Genomic DNA, 18,202 nt, shown 5'->3' with positions numbered 1-18,202 from the left:
TAAATATATAAGGGGTCCATATAGTGAACTTGGTGTTGAGTTATTGACCTTACAGTCAACAAAGAGGACAAGGGGGCACTCTTTATGTCTAGAGGAAAAGAAATGTAATCTTCAAATACAGAAAGGTTTCTTCACAGTAAGAGCTGTGAAAATGTGGAATAGACTCCCTGCAGAGGTGGTTCTGGCCATCTCAGTAGATTGCTTTAAGAAAGGCCTAGATTCTTTCCTAAGTGTACATAATATAACTGTGTACTAACATTTGTAGGTAAAGTTGATCCGCGGAAAATCCGATTGTCTCTCCGGGGATCAGGAAGGAATTTTTTTCCGCTGTTTTAGCAAATTGGATCATGCTCTGCCAGGGGGTTTTGCCCTCCTCTGGATCAACTGGGTATAGAATTGGGTACATGGGATTGTATGATATTATTATTTTTTTTTTTTGTCGTTGAAGTAGATGGACTTCTGCCTTTTTTCAACCTGACTAACTATGTAACTATGTAACTATGAAGGTGCATTGAGTCACAGGATTTGGCAATAATATTAATGATAAAAGTGAAATGTTATCTAGACAAAAAAATATTTGCCAACAAGCCAGACAGAAACCAAGATTTTCCTTTTCATAGCATCATTGATTATGAAACCCAAAGAAAAACGTTAATGCGTAGCCAACTACAGATGAATCAATTAAACTGCATAATGAGTAAGTGCCGGTTTAGTTGTATTCAACTGTAGTTACTGTTCATGTGCCATACTGATAGTCATATAAATGAACAATAAAACTATGAACGTGTGGTTTAGGTTACCAAAATGATTTTTATTTCTTTTTCTTTTCTTTTTTACTCTTTTTAGGTGTACACAATTTTTTTTAAACCTATTTTTCAGTTACCCATGTAGCACTTCATTTTTTTTGCCCTAGTTACATTTTCTGTGAAGTTAAAGACAGCTGGATGGGGTAATACAGTCATCACCATAAAGTCCCCCTACTCTAACAATCAGCCAAATGAAATGAATAGTGAAACAGGTCAACTGCTGACTGATTACTGCTTATGGGTGGGATGACTGATATCAATGGGAAAAGCTTTTAAAGCACACAATTGATTTTTTGAAGGTGTCTTAATCACGGCACACATACCATTGATTTTATTAAATGTCTCCACGTTAAGGCAGAATTTGGTGACCTGTTAAAGTCAAATCATGCCCTAACACCTCACCAAAATAAATCTTTTAATAATCACTACATTTTAATCACATAAAAACTGGGAAGCCTGCTTTTAGCTATTACAGGAAGGTCAACAGCGTAATATAATTATCAGAGCTATTTCTCTAAAGGAAAAGGATTATTCATTAAGACAACAACACTAAGCAAAACTGTATATACAGTATATACAGTATTGTGCCAGAGAAATCTTCACATTGTCTATATTTGCAGGACAATGTAGAATGCTACATTCTATGCTTGGAAACACTTAACCCTTGTACACACGGTAGGAAATTCCGACGGAAAATGTCGGATCAGACCGTGTTGTCGGATAATCCGACGGTGTGTGGGCTCCATCTGACTTTTTTCCATCGGAATGTCCAACCAACAAAGTTTGAGAGCTGGATATAAAATTTTCCGACAACATGATCCGATCTGACTTTGTCCGATCGTGTGTAGAGAATTCCAATCGGACAAAGTGCCACGCATACTCAGATCAAATTACGAGACCAAAGCTATTGGCTACTAGCCGCAACGTAGTCCCGTCGTAACGAACAAATGTCATCACGTTCTGAACGATTGGATTTTCCGACAACTTTGTCCTACCGTGTGTATGCAACACCAGTTTCGGACAAAATCCGTTGGAAAAAATCTGACGGATTTTGTTGTCGGAATGTCCGACTGTGTGTACAAGGGCTTAGAATAGGAAACAGCATTAATTCTCCATTTCTTGGCCAAAAATTCCTAAAATATATAGGTTGTTAGAGGACTCTTTAAGACTATCCTTATTACGTATATTTCTGCAACACACTGTTGTCCTGTCTTCTCTGGAAAGTTCAACTTCCATAGTAAGAGATGCAGGATACAGGCAGAGCACATATACCCACAGCTAAGCACGAGATTCAATTGAATTTGATTGGTTGATTGTGCCTGGTTCACACCTATGCAGGTTGCAGTTTGCATATTCCAGGTTCATTTAGCATTTTTCAATACACATTTTTGATCCACTGAAGTCTACGGAACCAAAAACCAGAAAGAAATCCCTAGTTCTTTCCATAAAATGCACAGATGTGAACATGACCCATAGGATAGTGATTCTAGTGTGAAACAGAAAACGTGCTAAAAAATGCATAGGCACGAACCAGGCCAAGGAGTCATGAGCTATTAGTGGGGTTCCCCACTGAAAGCTGAATGTCCCCTCCCCAGGTCTGTACAAGGTCCATTGGGTCTAGTATGGATTTGGAAGGGGACCCCCCATGCCAAAAAAAAAAAAAAAAAAAAAAAAAAACAGCGTGGGGTCCACCCAAAATCATTATCTGAGCATGCAGCCTGGCAGGTCAGGAAAGGGAGGGGACGAGCGAGCGCCCCCCCCTCCCCTGAACGCAACCAGACCACATGCCCTCAACAGATTATCGGAATCTAGAAGCCCCCTTTAACAAGGGGACCCCCAGATCCCAGCCCCCCGCCCTATGTGAATGGGTATCTGGTACATTCACCAAAAAGCTTGTTTTTGACAATTCTTTTATTAGTAAAATAGCTCAGAGCCACCGTCTCTTCCGGTGCTCTCGTTTTCTCCCTGAGCTGTCATCTCCCGGTGTTGTCATCTTCTTTCTCTTTCTGCTCACCACTGCCGCCTTCTTCTTTCTCCTCACGTCACCACCTTCCTCTTCCACGCTGTCCCCGGTTACTCGCTAAAAAAACAAAAAAAAACTGGTCTTGTCACGAAGCTGTCTTTCTCCATTGATATGTTCCCCACTGTCCTTGTGACATCACAAAGGGCGGGCTCTCCCAGCAATGTCATTGGATGGCCACGCTCCATGCCTATATAAGAGGCACCGGACATCGGGGAACATAACAAAGGAGAACGACAGCTTTGCAGCAAGACCAGATTTTTTTTTTGGTTTTTCAGAGGGTAACCAGGGTGGTGAGGCAGAGGCAGAAGAAGCCGGCGCCAAGGAGGCAGAGGAAGAAGACAACAACGACACCAGGAGATGACAGCTCGGGGAGGAAACCGTGGCGGGAGAAGACGAGGGAAACGGGAGAAATGGCGGCTCCGAGCTATTTTACTAATAAAGGAATTGTCAAAAACTGGCTCTTGTATTTTTTAACTTCTTACTGCTTTTTTGGTGAATGGGTAGGGGTATGATGTACCCGATACCCATTCACATAGGGTGGGGGGCTGGGATCTGGGGGTCCCCTTGTTGAAGGGGGCTTCCAGATTCCGATAAGCTGCCTGCCCACATGCCCTCACAATTATTGGCTAGGGTTGTCGGGAAGAGGCCCTTGTCCTCATTAACATGGGGGCAAGGTGCTTTGGGGTGGGGGGCACAGAGCCACATGAACATGAAAACTGTATGCAAAAGCGTATAAAAACGCTGGTTTATAAATGCAAAACGCACTGAAAAATGTCCCTGAAAATGCATCAAACACAGCCTCATAGGTGTGAACCTAGACTTAAGAAATCCCTTGTTGCAGCAGTCTGTTCCTGAACTGCCACACCCTTATCAAATAGCTCATCACTACCCACAGCATACCCCAATGAATGCCTTTATCATAGGCGTGCACAGAGGATGTGCTAGGTGTGCCTAATCACTACATGTGGGGCCAATTCCCCCTAATGCCTTACCCCCATGTTGTGCTTTCCCCCACAGTGCTGCTGGCTTCCATCCTCTCCCTTAGATGTTTCAGAATGGAGAATAAGGGAAGGGGCTAGTAAATATGTAATTTTCCAGCCCCTTCCTTTTCTAAGTGAACACACTCACTCACTGTGTTCATTCATAACTGAAGCATTATAAAGTGTGCTTATTATTTTTCAGTTTGTGAATGAACAGGAAGAAGTTCAGCACAGAGCACTTCCCATTCATTCACTGTCCAGTGCAACTGAGGCTGCAGAGAAAGGCATGTGTGTTTGAGCTTTGGGATGCACACCCTAATGCAATAGGCTGTGCACATCTATGCCCTTTATCCTTACCATATGTAATCCAATCTTATCCTAACCATGGAAGAGGAAGTGATGACAATATAACTTTTGCCTCCATTACAAAAAGACATATTGGTGGAATTGTGTCACTTAAAGTGATTGTAAATGATCACCTTGTAAAACAACCCATTCAGTTTAAAATAGAAATGAAAGGCAAAACATTTGTGTATAGATATAAAAAACTGTATAAATACAATTTTTTCCCCTTTTTTTTTATAAATTATCACATTCCCTCTGTTCTCAGCTGCATAAGAGTTGGGGAGAGGAGAAGCAGCAGTGCACTGAGCTTCCCAGTGAAAGGCTGTGCAGTGGAGGTGTGTCAGAACAAGTCTGATCTGTTCTGATTGCCTCTGTTCCTGGCGCCCTGTTTCTCCCCCCCCCCCCCTTGCAGTGCTGCCAAATTTCCTCCATGTTTCAGTATTTCATTTACCGGCCCCTTCCTTTTCTAAATGAACACAGGAAGTGATCTGTACTGATTGTTTGTGAATGAACATAAGGCCATTCATCACAGAGCACTTCCGATTTGTCCAGTGCAGATGAGGCTGCAGAGAAAGGGACTGGGGAATCTCTGTCCTTAGTCCCTTTCTCTGCCTAAAAAGTGAGACATCAGGGGTCTGTTTAGACAAAATCCCCCAACTGGGCTCCTAAAAAAAAAAAAAAATTTTAAAAATAATAATGAAAAATTATATTGCAAAAAATAATTAAAAAATTAAATTGTAAAAAATAATAAAAAAATATAAAAATAAAAAACTGCAGACACTGGAGTTGATTTAATAAAGGCAAATCCACTTAGCACTTCAAATGCACTTGGAAGTGCAGTTTCTGTGGATCTGAGGGGAAGATCTAAAATGAGGCGAAGCTCTGCTGATTTTATTATCAAATCATGTGCAAGCTAAAATGCTGTTTTTTATTTTCCTTGCATGTCCCCCTCAGATCTACAGCGACTTTACTGCCAAGTGCACTTGTAGTGCAAAGTGGATTTGCCTTTAGTAAATAACCCCCACTGTCTGCTTCCCTACTGACACCAATTTCTGCTCTACTGACACTGTCCACTGCTCTGCTGATATACACACATGTGTGTCTGTGCTCTGGGGTGTACCCCCTATGCAATAGGCTGCACACACCAATGGTAAGGACTTTTTTCATACTTTTGTGATCTGCATACTCTCACCTACTCAGAAAGTTTTGAAGCCAGGGGACTACCAACACATGTAAGAAAGCATGTTTAGAAGGGTCTTAAAGTCCACTTAACGCAAACCGCCATCATTGTAGGTCGGTACTTTGACACTAAATATCATTGTTATTGCAGAAGCTAGCTGTCATTACCCCAGTATTTTCAACAGCGGCGGGCGGCTCTCTTTAGGATAAAATTGGTCTCTGTGGTGGATTTGCCACAATGTCACTTTTATCGGGGGAGGGCCCCCCTCCCGTCACGCTTCGGTCATCTTTGCCGCACTCTGGAGCTCTTGGTAGAGGCGGAGATGATCGCATCCTCTCCCCTGACAGGCCTGGAGCCGAGTGAGGGAAAGATGGCCCCCACACGGCTCTATAACATTAGATGGTGGAAGCGACGTTAAATGTCACTTCCGCCCAATGGTCTTAAAGGGGACATTTTTTTTTTTGCAAAAATAAATGAAATTTCTTGTTCTTTTTTTTTGCATTTAAGTGTAAATGTGAGATTTTTGTGACCCCAGATGTCACATTAAAAAAGTCCTGTCATGCTTACATTCCTTGTAATAGGAATAAGAGTGGCCCAATTTATTTATTTTTTTAAATTAAAATAAATAATTGAAAAAAATTAAAGCGCCTGTCCTGCCGAGCTCGTGCGCAGAAGCGAAAGCATATATAAGTCGCTCCTGCATATGAAAACGTGTGTTCAAACCACACATGTGAGGTATCGCAGCGATCATTCGAGCGAGAACAATAACTCTAGCACTAGACTTCCTCTGTAACTCAAAACATGTAACCTGTAGAATTTTTTTTACATCGCCTATGGAGATTTTTAATGGTCAAAGTTTGTTACCATTCCATGAGTGTGCTCAATTTTGAAGCATGACATGTTGGGTATCAATTTACTCAGCATAACATTATGTTTCCCATTATGAAAAAAAATGCGCTTGTAACACCGCTGCGCAAATATGGTATGACATAAAGCAGGGATCCTCAAACTACGGCCCTCCAGCTGTTGCAAAACTACACATCCCATGAGGCATTGTAAAACTCTGACATTCACAAACATGACTAGGCATGATGGGAATTGTAGTTCCTGAACAACTGGAGGGCCATAGTTTGAAGACCCATGACATAAAGTATTGCAACGCCTGCCATTTTATTCTCTAGGGTGTCTGAAAAAATATATATAATGTTTGGGGGTTCTAAGTAATTTTCTAGAAAAAAAATGATTTTAACTTGTAAACAACAAGTATCAAAAAGAGGATCAGTCCTTAAGTGGTTAAGTGGACTTAAATACAATTTTGCATTGGCACATAGGGAAATAATCACAAAATGCTGAAATTATTTTTATTCATATCAAATGAAAAATGGCAACAAACATGATTAGCAATTCTATCCTATTCATTTTTTTCCGTTTCTGACAAGTAAATGTGCTGCTATGGTTATGGATTGTGCTATGATGGCTCCACTGCTCTGCATCGTTTTTGCATCAAGGTCTTAGCTATTCAGGACATTTCTACAAAGAATTCTCCTTGGAAACACAGTTAGCCTAGCTCTATATTACACTTGTTCCTAGCAATCAGCTGTCTCCATGTGGCCTGGCAATGCACTGTGGCCTTGGTCTTTTAATTATTGGGTCTAACAATCAAACGGCAATATGCTGTCAAGCTGCAGTACCATGTGAAAGGCAATTATTTTAGTCACAACCCACTTAAGCCATTATGAAAGAAAGTGCATAACTCTGTATTCACATATTATTATTATTATTAGAACAAGAAGAGTATACTGTATAGAACCACTGCACACAAAAAAAAAATGTGCTAAGCCACAATGTGGCAATAGGTATTATAGTTGTTCATGATGATAAAAATAATAATGAACTTGTATGTTATGTAGCACCTTTAACCACTTCAGCCCCAGAAGGATTTGCCCCATTAATGACCAGGCCATTTTTTGCGATATGGCACTTTGTCGTTTTAACTGACAATTGCGCGGCTACACTGTAGCCAAACAAAATTGATTTTCTTTTTTTCCCCACCAATAGAGCTTTCTTTTGGTGGTATTTGATCACCTCTGCGGTTTTTATTTTTTGCGCTATAAACAAACAAAGAGTGACAATTTTGAAAAATAAAACAATTTTTTAGACTTTTTGCTATAATACATTTCCAAAAAATATATATATAAAAACACATTTATTCACCAGTTTAGACCAAAATATATTCTACATATTTTTGGTAAAAAAAATCACAATAGGCGTATATTGATTGGTTTGCGCAAAAGTTATCTACAAACTATGGGATAGATTTAGGGACTTTTATTTTATTTTATTTTTTTACTAGTAATGGCGACAATCTGCAATTTTTAGCAGGACAGTGACATTTCAGCGGACAAATCTGACCCCAAATTACACTTTTTGGGGACCAGTGACATTACATAAATCAGTGCTATAAAAATGACACTGGCAGGGAAGGGGTTAACACTAGGGGGCGATCAAGGGGTTACGTGTGTTTCCTAGGTGTGTTCTAACTGTAGGGGGGGTGGGTTCACTGGGACATGACAGAGATCACTGTTCCCAATCACTGGGAACATAAGATCTCTGACATGTCGCCTGTCAAAACAGGGATCCACTTGTTTACACTGGCTGATCCCCGCTCTGCCTCTAACTAGGCAGTCACAGGTCACATTGAGTCCAACCGACCTGCGGGCACGCTCCTGCAGCCTGAAGTAAGAGCAAGAGTGCGGCAGCAGCGCTGCATGCCCACCTGCAACTGTGCGAGCTGCTGTACAGGTACAGTGATTCGCACAGCGCTGGCAATCTGCCGCAGTATATCTATGTGAGCTAGTCGGCAAGTGGTTAAAGGTAGCTTCTGATGCCGCATACACACGATCGGAATTATGGTCGGAAAAAGGTCTGATGCTTTTCCGGACGGAATTCCGCTCAAGCTGTCTTACCTACACACGGTTACACCAAATTCCGATCGTTTAGAACGCGGTGACATACAACACGTACGATGGGACTAGAAAAAGGAAATTCAATAGCCAGTAGCCAATAGCTTCCATCTTGTAGTTGAATCTGAGCATGAGTGAGTTTTTGCACGTCGGAAATACACACGATTGGAATTTCTGATAGAAAGTTTTTCCGTCGGGAAAATTGAGAACATGCTCACAAATTTTTGCTGGCAGGAATTCGGCCAGCAAAATCGTCCGAAAATCAGATCGTGTGTACGCAGCATCAAAGCACTTTACAAAGAAAACACAAGAAACACACAGGATAACACAAAGGAAAAAAAGGGATGATTATGTGAAAGCTTGTCTAAAGAAAAAAGTTTTTCACAGTGCCTTATGTACTGTTTATGAACTGGTTAGTTATGTAATGTAAGCATTATGCTTACTGGTTTCTTGAAGATGATGAGAGTGATTGCATATAAGTTTAACTCCAGACAATTTTTCACTTTGGATAAAGTGGGGAGAGGTTGGAACATCTTCTGGTTTATCTTATCTGTGTGAAAGTAGAAAAGACCTAAAAGAGGTTTTCCTCTTATTCAATTCTACAGAGAAAAAAAATGATTGTTGTCTGAGTTGAAGAGATTCGGCTCACTTTCCATCCCAGTGAACATACCAAAAACTTATGGTAAATTTACTGAACAACAACCAAACAGATTTCAACCTGTCCCCACAAAACCTAAAACTTGCTGGGCCTTATACAGATTTATTTCAATTCATTGACTGGATGTGACTTTGTGTTTCCCTTGCTTTGCCATTGAAAATGACTAGTATAACAAATTTACTCATTTTAATCTGATTATGTGATAGAAACAAGAACAGATTAGTAGAATTGAAGTAAAAGATAGCCACAAACACTAAACTGCTTTTGGGCATGTAGGCACAATTCAATGGCCAAAAGAGCTTTGTAAATGATCTTGGAGGTCTTTCCTTTGACATACATGCTTGAGTCTGCTAAGCACTCATATATGTGCCTATGAAAGAGTGAGGGCTTAAAGCAGAAAGATAACCATAGACCCAGTAGCAATCAGCGCAGAATATCCAACCTGGCTGATCAATTTTTAGTCTGAGAGCATCTGGAGAACACGGAGGTTGCCTAAGGACATATTAAAATGTACTGCTCTGAATGTAACTGTTCATATCAGCTGGAAATTATCTTATGCCAGTAGACATGTTTAGCCCAGCCATACATGTAAAACAGTATCTGTTCCTATGCACTTAGCCCTCTCAGTCTGGTCAGGCTCAACCAAGCCTTTCCACCTGTCACGTCAGTAGCTTTTCTTGCCTTGTAATGGCCATATTACATATCAAGAATACTGCAAATCAATTCTTTCAAAAACTGAGATTTATAAATCTGGATACATTGACAGCCGATTCACAAATGACGTTCCCTTTGTGGCTGTATGGCAAAATTTGAAATTTTCTGAATGACCCCAGTAGGAGGTCTTTCCTTGCCCACAAGCTTACCCCCCTTTGAATCGCTATGTACAAAGACTGTGATTAAGAGGCACTTAATATCATCCATCTAGTGTATCTTTATCAGTTTGGTGACTACTCGGCTAAATCAGGGACGACGTGTGCCATGGGAAAGAGATCTGGGACTGGACTTATCAGACAAAGATTGGGAAGCTATCCACATCTTAGTTCAGAAAAGTTCCTTAAACATTACTGTACAAGAGAACGAATACCCCAGTCAAATTCCTTTCAAAAGAGTGGCTTCTGGGAATTACGTGCATTGTGGAGATAGAAGAATTCATTCATATAATGCAGTATAGGATCTAAATTTACCACCACATGGGCATGTTGGTTACATTTCCAAACTACTTCTATGTACAAAAAACAATTTTCTAGTACTGTGTAACTGGAGCCTTGGAGGATGGAGGATTCGCCAGGCTCCCTAAATAATTGTTGTGACTTATATTATATCTACTATATATGACTTATATTACATCTACTTTGCTTTTCTTGAACAGGATTGGGGATGTTGAGGCTTGAAGGGTGGACCTCTCCCTGTTTTCTTTTTTTTTTTATCTATCCTTGTATTTTCCCCTCTTCTCTTTTTTCCTCATACTGCTCTGTCATTACGTTATTCTTCCATACCTTTCCCCACAGGGTCAGGAATGTGCCCTGCCTTGTATTGATACTGTATTATTTTCCCTGAAATGGAAATTGCTCCCTTTCTAGTTCCCTTTGAGCGTGATCTGCCCTAAAAAGGGAAAACTGTGTTGCGATTTTACCTTTTTCTCACCCCCGCATAATTCATTCTCAATTATAGGCTATTTTTTTGCTTCCCAGGCACTAAGCACGCTACTCTCAGATGCGGAAATAAACGATACAGTAATATCAGATCATAGTCCCACAATTGTAAATTTACTTAATACTAAACTATCGTCACCCTCGCCCATATGGTGTTTTCTCTCGTACTTAGCAGACAACGAACATTTCAGTCAAATGCTATATGATGCTTTGGCACATTACTGATCCAAATCTTTTTTGGGAAGCGGTAAAGCCATTTTAAGGGGGAAAATTATTTCCCACACATCCCATTTTAAAAAATATTCCCAGCAGCAATATCAACAGGCCACTGAAGCGCTTCGTTCAGCACATGAGTCTCTGAATAGCACTCCATCTGCTATAAAAGCATGGCAAATGGGCATACATAACTTTGACTTATGGGCGGAGCAGCAGGAGGTGGCTAAAACATTCTGCTCTTAGTTTCCACAGGTTTGGTAACGAGACAGGCAAACTATTGGGCAAACTTTGTCCTGGTCCTAAACGCCCTACCTACATCGCCGCTCTGAAAAACCCTATAGGCTTCCTTCTTACCTCACCTGCGGAGATTAGCACATTGCTGGCCGATTACTACACAACTCTTTACTCCAAGGACCCTACTGATCAAACTACTGCTGAGGCTCTGCTAACCAGAGTGCACCTCCCCCAATTCTCTTCTACACACCTAGAAACTCTTAATGCTCCCATCTCATTGGAAGATATTCAGCTGACTATAAAATCTTTAGCGTCGACCAAAGCTGCGGGCCCCGACGGATATATGGCCGAATTTTACAAACTCATGAAAGACTTCATCCCTGACACTCTAAAACATGTTTTCATTGCAATGTGGGAGGGTGGTTCCTAACTCCCCACAGGTACACAGGCCCATATTAAACTCATCACTATCAAAGGGAAAGATCCTCTGATAGATGACTATCAAATCTTTAGCGTCGACCAAAGCTCTGGGCCCTGACTAATATATAGCCGAATTTTACAAACTCACGAAAGACTTCATCCCTGACACTCTAAAACATGTTTTCACCGCAAATTCACCTTGAAGAAAGGGAAAGATTCTCTCCATCCAGACTCCTACAGACCGATCTCCCTAATCAATATGGATGTTAAAATCCTTTCCAAAATAATAGCATCATGCTTGGCCCCTCTGCTTCTGTCTTTACTACACCCAGCTCAATTGGGTTTTGTCCCGGGATTCTCTGGCACGTTGAAAATTTGCAGAGTCTTATTGGCTGTAGAATACGCCAACATACACTTAAATCAGGATATTGCTATCATTTTGCTTGATGCTGAAAAAGCCTTTGATAACATTCGTTTCCCTGGGTTATTTACAGTAATGGAAGCCTTTGGCTTCTCAGGTCCAGTAGTGCGTTTTCTACACCAAATGTATGCGTCCCCGATGGCTCGCCTAGTTACACCTGATTTCATATTTGCCTCCATACCCCTGACGAAGGGAACCAGGCAGGAATGTCCTATTTCCCCTCTTTTATTTAATATAGCACTTGAGCCCCTATCTAGGATTCTCAATTCATCTACTGGTGTTAGCGGTGTCACTGTTGGTGATCAGACCTTCCGATCTGCTTTGTTTTGCGGACGAAATCTTACAGTTTTTCTCCGATCCCCTTTCAGATTTTGATATGCTCCAGGAATTATTTGCAGCCTTTTGATTGAGCTCTGGTTTCAGAATACATTTTGGTAAAAGCGAGGTCCTAGTACTACATCCTTGATTGTCTGCCAAATGGCTTATGCGCTCCCCTTTTACCGTTGCCTCCCAAAGAGCCTTCCTTATTATACAGTCTTAATTATCCACCATTAATATTTACAATTTTAAAGGAGTTGGAAGCTTGGACTGCCCTCCCCCTCTCGCTCTTTGGGAGATGTCACCTTTACAAAATTTTGTAATTTGCACGTCTATTATATCTGATGCAAACCATACCCCTCTTGCTAAAGAATTTTGATGTGCACAAATTACATACAGCTTTGACTACCTTTCTGTTGTCTCGCAAAAAACCTTGCATAGCCCTACAGAAACGTTGTCTCTCTAAGTCCGATGGGGGTGGGAGCCTGCCCAGTCTGCGATTCTATAACCTTTATGTCTACTTAGACAGGGCCTGGATTGGGCATCCAGAAAATCATCTTACTCCAATCAGAAACTTGAGAGTACCCTGCTCTCTCCACTCATCCTTCCAGCTATGCTCCATTCTAAACTAGGGGCATTACCAGTTCACCTAAGATCCAATGTCCTCATTTGAGACACGGTTGTTGCCTGGGGCTGGGTGCGGAGACTACTGGGATTGCTCTCAAGTATCTCTTACCATTTAACTGTAGCACTGACCCCCGAAGGAGCTGCTGGTTTTATAGGGCTTACCGTTACCTTCTTGACCTCTTCTCTGTCTAGAGAATGATAGATGGCCCGTGATAGATGACCCAAATAAATGTGGAAACTGAAACTGAATCTTCTTTTGGGTTATTTATTTGTAACAGAAACAGAGTCTTTAGATAAGGGTGGAGGGTTAGGATTAAGTTCAGGTACTTTGGACTGCAAAAAAATGGAAAGTCTACTATAGGAAAAATCCTAAGAATAGCAACCATTTCACAGCTGGATTTTACAGCCCCCGGATAGACCTCCTCTCACTAGGCCTAGCAGCCGGTAGGGTATTTGAGAAAAAGTCTCTGCCACAGACTTGAGTGTAGAATATTTGAGAAAGTCTCTGCCACAGACTTGAGCATCACTGAGGGACATTAGACAAACTTAAAGAGCTATCATATGGTATCAGTATCTCTCAGCCAATCTGGCGATACCGTATGAGTGTAAATCCATGTAGTATCCTTCAACTAAGCCTCCAGGCTCCTTCAGAGAAGCCAGCCTTGTGCACGGCCTTCTCCTGAAGAGTTCTCCTCTGGGGTTTCTCCAGTTGCTGGGCCTCTCCCTTAGATGAGACGGCACCGGACCACCTTTGGATCAAAAGGCCCCGAAATCCATTCAGGCCTGTCCCTGCAGTTGCGTTGCCTCGGGCTAGCCAGCCCCGAGACGGAAATGAATGGTTCCGCACCCCAGGCCAGGAGGGCCACTGGGGCTGGTCAGGAGGACCAGAACCAAACAGACAGAAAATAATCTCTGGACAGAACAGAACCCTGTGATCTCAGTACCTTAAATACCACCTCCCAGAATGCACAGCAGGAGACCACTCCCACTGGGCTGGTTCCGAAAGAACAGTGGCATTCAATACACCCAGCTAGACTGCATTCTCACTCTTGCCGGCAGTGATAGCGACACCTGTGGTCAAGGAGAACCCAGTGCAACCCAGCTAGACTGGTACTGAAATCAGAAATTTAGAAAATTAGCCCCAAAACCCAACTGTGGTTTCAGGAAAAAATAACTTTGAAAAAACATAGCGCCTGCTCAGGAGCCGGCGCTGCATAACTATTCAGGGTAACCCTTTTTTCTTTCCATCCACTACATATAAGGCATTTAATCACTGGCGCACTTGTGGACTCATTAATGTTACCTCTCTATACCATGGAAACCCTAGTACGCTTAAAACCCTCTCGATCATCTCTCAGGAATACTCCTTGCCGGCATTACACCTTTTCCATTAAAAATAACTTCTCAGTTATATACAAACTAGTTCTGGGTCCCAGGTTGATCCTCTCCAAAAGTCATTCATTGACTTACTCTCATCTCATTACACACCAGTCAGATAAATACCATCTGGTCCCGTTTCAGAAGTAGTCTTCCATATTCAACAATGCGGACCTTCCAGAGAAAATCTTAAAGAGCTACCGATATGCCCACAATCTCATTGTGTTAGAGACTTGGCGTGAAACTCAATTTAAAATAATACACAGAGCATACTTCCCCTTCTGCATCAACCCTGAGTACTCAGTACATAGGTGCAGTGCCCCTGGTGTTCTACACTACTCCACCGGCTATGGGAATGCTCGACTATCTCTGTCTATTGGGACTCCAGTCTCACATATATAATCAAAGTTACTAAGATCAAGCTGCCCAAGAATCCTCTACTATGTCTGTTTGGATGTGAACCACCAGCCTCCTCACCATCATCAACGTATGCATCTAACCTCACACAATGGGCTCATCTATGTTTGCTGGCAGCTTGCAGAGCAATAATGAACAACTGGATTACTAGTTCTCCACCATGCCTCTCGGCCGTGAAAAGAACTTTACTGTAATTTTTCAACCTGGAAAAACTCGATACTATCATATCAAACTTTAAATCAACTCAATGTTTCTTTACCAGATGGAGAAAATTTATAAAGTGTACATTTCCACAAGAAGAACTCGCACCAAATATGCACCCTTTCCAGTACTCTGATTGGTACTTGAAACTTGATCTGACCAATTCCTTAGGAAAGTTCAAATTAACAGATGTGAATGAGCCCTTTGACCCCGCACGCCCTAAGTTCCTGAGTTCTCAGGGGTCTCCAGGCCTCCTAAAACCTTCATACTCTTCACAGATCATTGGTCTATAACTCAGCTCTGATAAACACATGCATTGTAACTCAGGTTTACAACTTTGGGTCCTCTGACCCTATACACTGTATCTTATCACATGCCTGACAATGGGGTCCTGCGCGGCTCCAAAACATTGCACCTTCCTTTGTGATGTGATCTTTTTTCATTAAAACTTTTTGGACGAAAATTGCCCATCCATGGTGTTCTGGCAAATATATACCCTTGTACACTGTATCTGTCCTTTGTATTTTGTTACTTGGAAAACCTAACAAATATTAAAAATAAATAAATAATATTAATAAAAAATTTGAGCAGGGTATTTATTAAAACATTGCACCAAATTAAAGCCTTAATTCAGTGTTAAATACAGTTGTAATATAATGGATGCTAACTGATGTTGCTAAATTCGGTCTAGACATCTAGGCGTCAATGACCTCTGGTCATAAAAAGGGTTAAAGACCTGAAATGCCAACAATCATTTACATAAAACTCAGGTAATATGTAGTGAATTTATTTTTCTTCTAGACTGGTTTGTGGGTTTCCCATTTTCATACATTAGAGCTATGCAGGAGGAAGGTGTTGTAATTGAGTTTAGAGTCGCTGCCAGAAACTCAGTTACTTTGTGCAGCAGAGTTTAAATAATGTGTAGAAAACATTTGCCAGGTTTGACTGACTAATGCTTGAGCAGCCAAATAGACTGTGCATCCTTCCATGTTACATTACCATGAACACTGAAGACACATCTGCCGCATGACTGTCTAGTGTTGCTGGGTAGAAAGTGGCTCTTCTGCACTAATCACTATTTTAGCATTTAAATACAAGGCCTGGTGTCAAGCAAGAAAAGCTTCCATGATTTAATTGTGCATATATACAGTCAAAAATGTTGCTTCACAAAAATGTATGTATATCAATTTTGTTGTCTCCACAACCAGATACATATATACTTCAAAAAGGACAAAGGCCCAGAAAACATTGTTTGATTTACAATAACATGGTTAGGGGATTATTTTTTGCTTATCTACGAATCTCAGATCTAAGATACACTACGCTTTATAGTTTATGTTTATGTGATTCTCTTTTGTAGATGTCCAACAGAAATTACTATCTCAAATATCTGAAAAGTCTTTTGAAGCATAAAAGATCAAAACGCAGGTTTGTGCTGAAGATTTTTTTTTGTTAATGCTTTGTTTTAGCTATTATTTTGTTTAGATTGTAGTCATTTTAATAAACTTTTGTTTCTTTTTCAATTTCATTACATTTTGATTTTATTAAGAAAGTGGTAAAAAATTACTGAGTGGATGTATAAATATTAGAATAACTATCACATGTCGGTATGCATTCTTTTTGAAAGTAAAATATTGGAATGAAACAAGAATTAAGAAAGAAAATGTATGCATTGTATACCGAATGTGTAGATTAACAAATTCACAAAATCATCAGTCTTAGGGCCCATTTATACTGTTGGGTTTTAATGCATAAGTTGCAACTCAGTTAAGAGCATGGTCCAACATCCCCATAATAGAAATGGTGTCAGTACCATCTTAGCGTTGTGGTTCAATGCCTTTTTAAGTATACTACACACCCATTTCTTTTCTTTATATGCATTGGGAGGCCCATAGAATGGAATAGCAAAAGAAAAGTAATCTATCTATAATATCTGTAAAAAATATCAATAAAGTGGCTGTGTGTTATTTAAACTGATTTCACAATTGTCTGCAATATTATTTTTCTTGATTGTATTTATAGCAAAGATTCTGTCAGTATTGGATCCCAGGTGTCACTCAACCTCTGCTCCTATCTATGTCCTCCCAATAAAGGTAGGTCTTTACCGATACTCTGCCAAAACTCTTAATGCATCACAAAAATACAAAGAAGCTCCTCTGATTGGTACACGTATGTACGTATGTTAAAAATGTCTTGTTTCTTTCCAGGTTTAAACTTTCCGCTAAGATCCATCCTTGCTGTCACAGTGTCTGTACTGTCTGCATATCAGGTAATAAAGGGTAAATGTATTAATATGGGTATAATCATAGTCCATAGCTCATGTTTCTCCATCCCTATAGGTAGCTCTCCTCCTGCTGGTTGTATTTCTACCTACAGTGCAGAAGATTCGAGGAGCCATTGATACAGAAATTTTACTCATGATAGCAGGCTTTGGAATGACAGTAGATGACGATAAACAGAAAGCAGTGGAATACATTGTGTATTATATCTGGGCAGTGGAAGGTGAGAAATAATATTTAAAGGTGTGCTATATGAGGCAGTTTTGAAAATTAAAGAAATTGAAAGGTCTGTCCATCCAAAAGTGTTTTCTTTCTTCTTTTTATAGTCTGGGCCTACTGATCTTCTTATACAGGGGTGTGCTTACTTTTGTTGCCAGCGGTTTGGACATTAATGAATGTGTGTTGAGTTATTTTTAGGGGACAGAAAATTTACACTGTTATACAAGCTGCACACTCACTACTTTACATTGTAGCAAAGTGTCATTTCTTCAGTGTTGTCACATGAAAAGTTATAATAAAATATTTACAAAAATGTGAGGGGTGTACTCACTTTTGTGAGATACTGTATATCTTAGATATATCTACATTGAGTTCTCCCTGACATCATTCCTGACTCTCTTCCTGTCCACTTGAGAGTTTGGATCTTCCCAGCCATGTTTATGTGCTCCAGCACTTCCTGTTGCATTCTTTATCATATAAAATAAATGAAAATAAAACAGGGAGAATGGAACCCCTTGATAAGGGCCATAGCAAATCAAGAAATTCAAGTGCAGATATCTCACCAACAGAATCATTGAGAGGTGGACGATTTTTACCAACACTTAAGTGTCAGCTTTGGGCCCCTTTAACATCTTTAAAATATTATCTATGTATTCACAAAAAAGGCATGTTTTTCTCAGCTATGCTTGCATGACAGGCAAGTCATTTCCTGCTTGTAGGATAATTGCCATAAGAATCACATATCCTTTGGGTATTACTGTCTTGTAGAAGCAAATTACCTAACTCTGCAAGTAGAAGAAAAAAAACACAGATTGTTAAGGGATATGTGAATGTTAAACTACAAAAAACTCTCATGTCATAAGGCT

General features: G+C 40.5%; 1 protein-coding gene across 1 annotated transcript in view; it reads left to right on the top strand.

Annotated features, from left to right (window-relative positions):
* STRA6 (signaling receptor and transporter of retinol STRA6) overlaps positions 1–18,202 on the top strand; it is a 122,624-nt gene that overhangs the window by 65,445 nt on the left and 38,977 nt on the right. The window contains exons 8-11 of the mRNA XM_077472386.1: positions 16,199–16,266; positions 16,861–16,931; positions 17,046–17,107; positions 17,178–17,340. Coding sequence (XP_077328512.1) covers positions 16,199–16,266; positions 16,861–16,931; positions 17,046–17,107; positions 17,178–17,340 — 364 coding nt within the window. The remainder of the gene's footprint in view (positions 1–16,198; positions 16,267–16,860; positions 16,932–17,045; positions 17,108–17,177; positions 17,341–18,202) is intronic.

The sequence above is a fragment of the Lithobates pipiens genome, unplaced genomic scaffold, assembly GCF_037356315.1.
Source record: "Lithobates pipiens isolate NorthernLeopardFrog02 unplaced genomic scaffold, aLitPip1_a1.2 Scaffold_8, whole genome shotgun sequence".
In the NCBI taxonomy this organism is placed as follows: Eukaryota; Metazoa; Chordata; class Amphibia; order Anura; family Ranidae; genus Lithobates; species Lithobates pipiens.
Note: the sequence above shows the minus strand (reverse complement) of the source record. Positions and strands in the feature narration are given on the sequence as shown.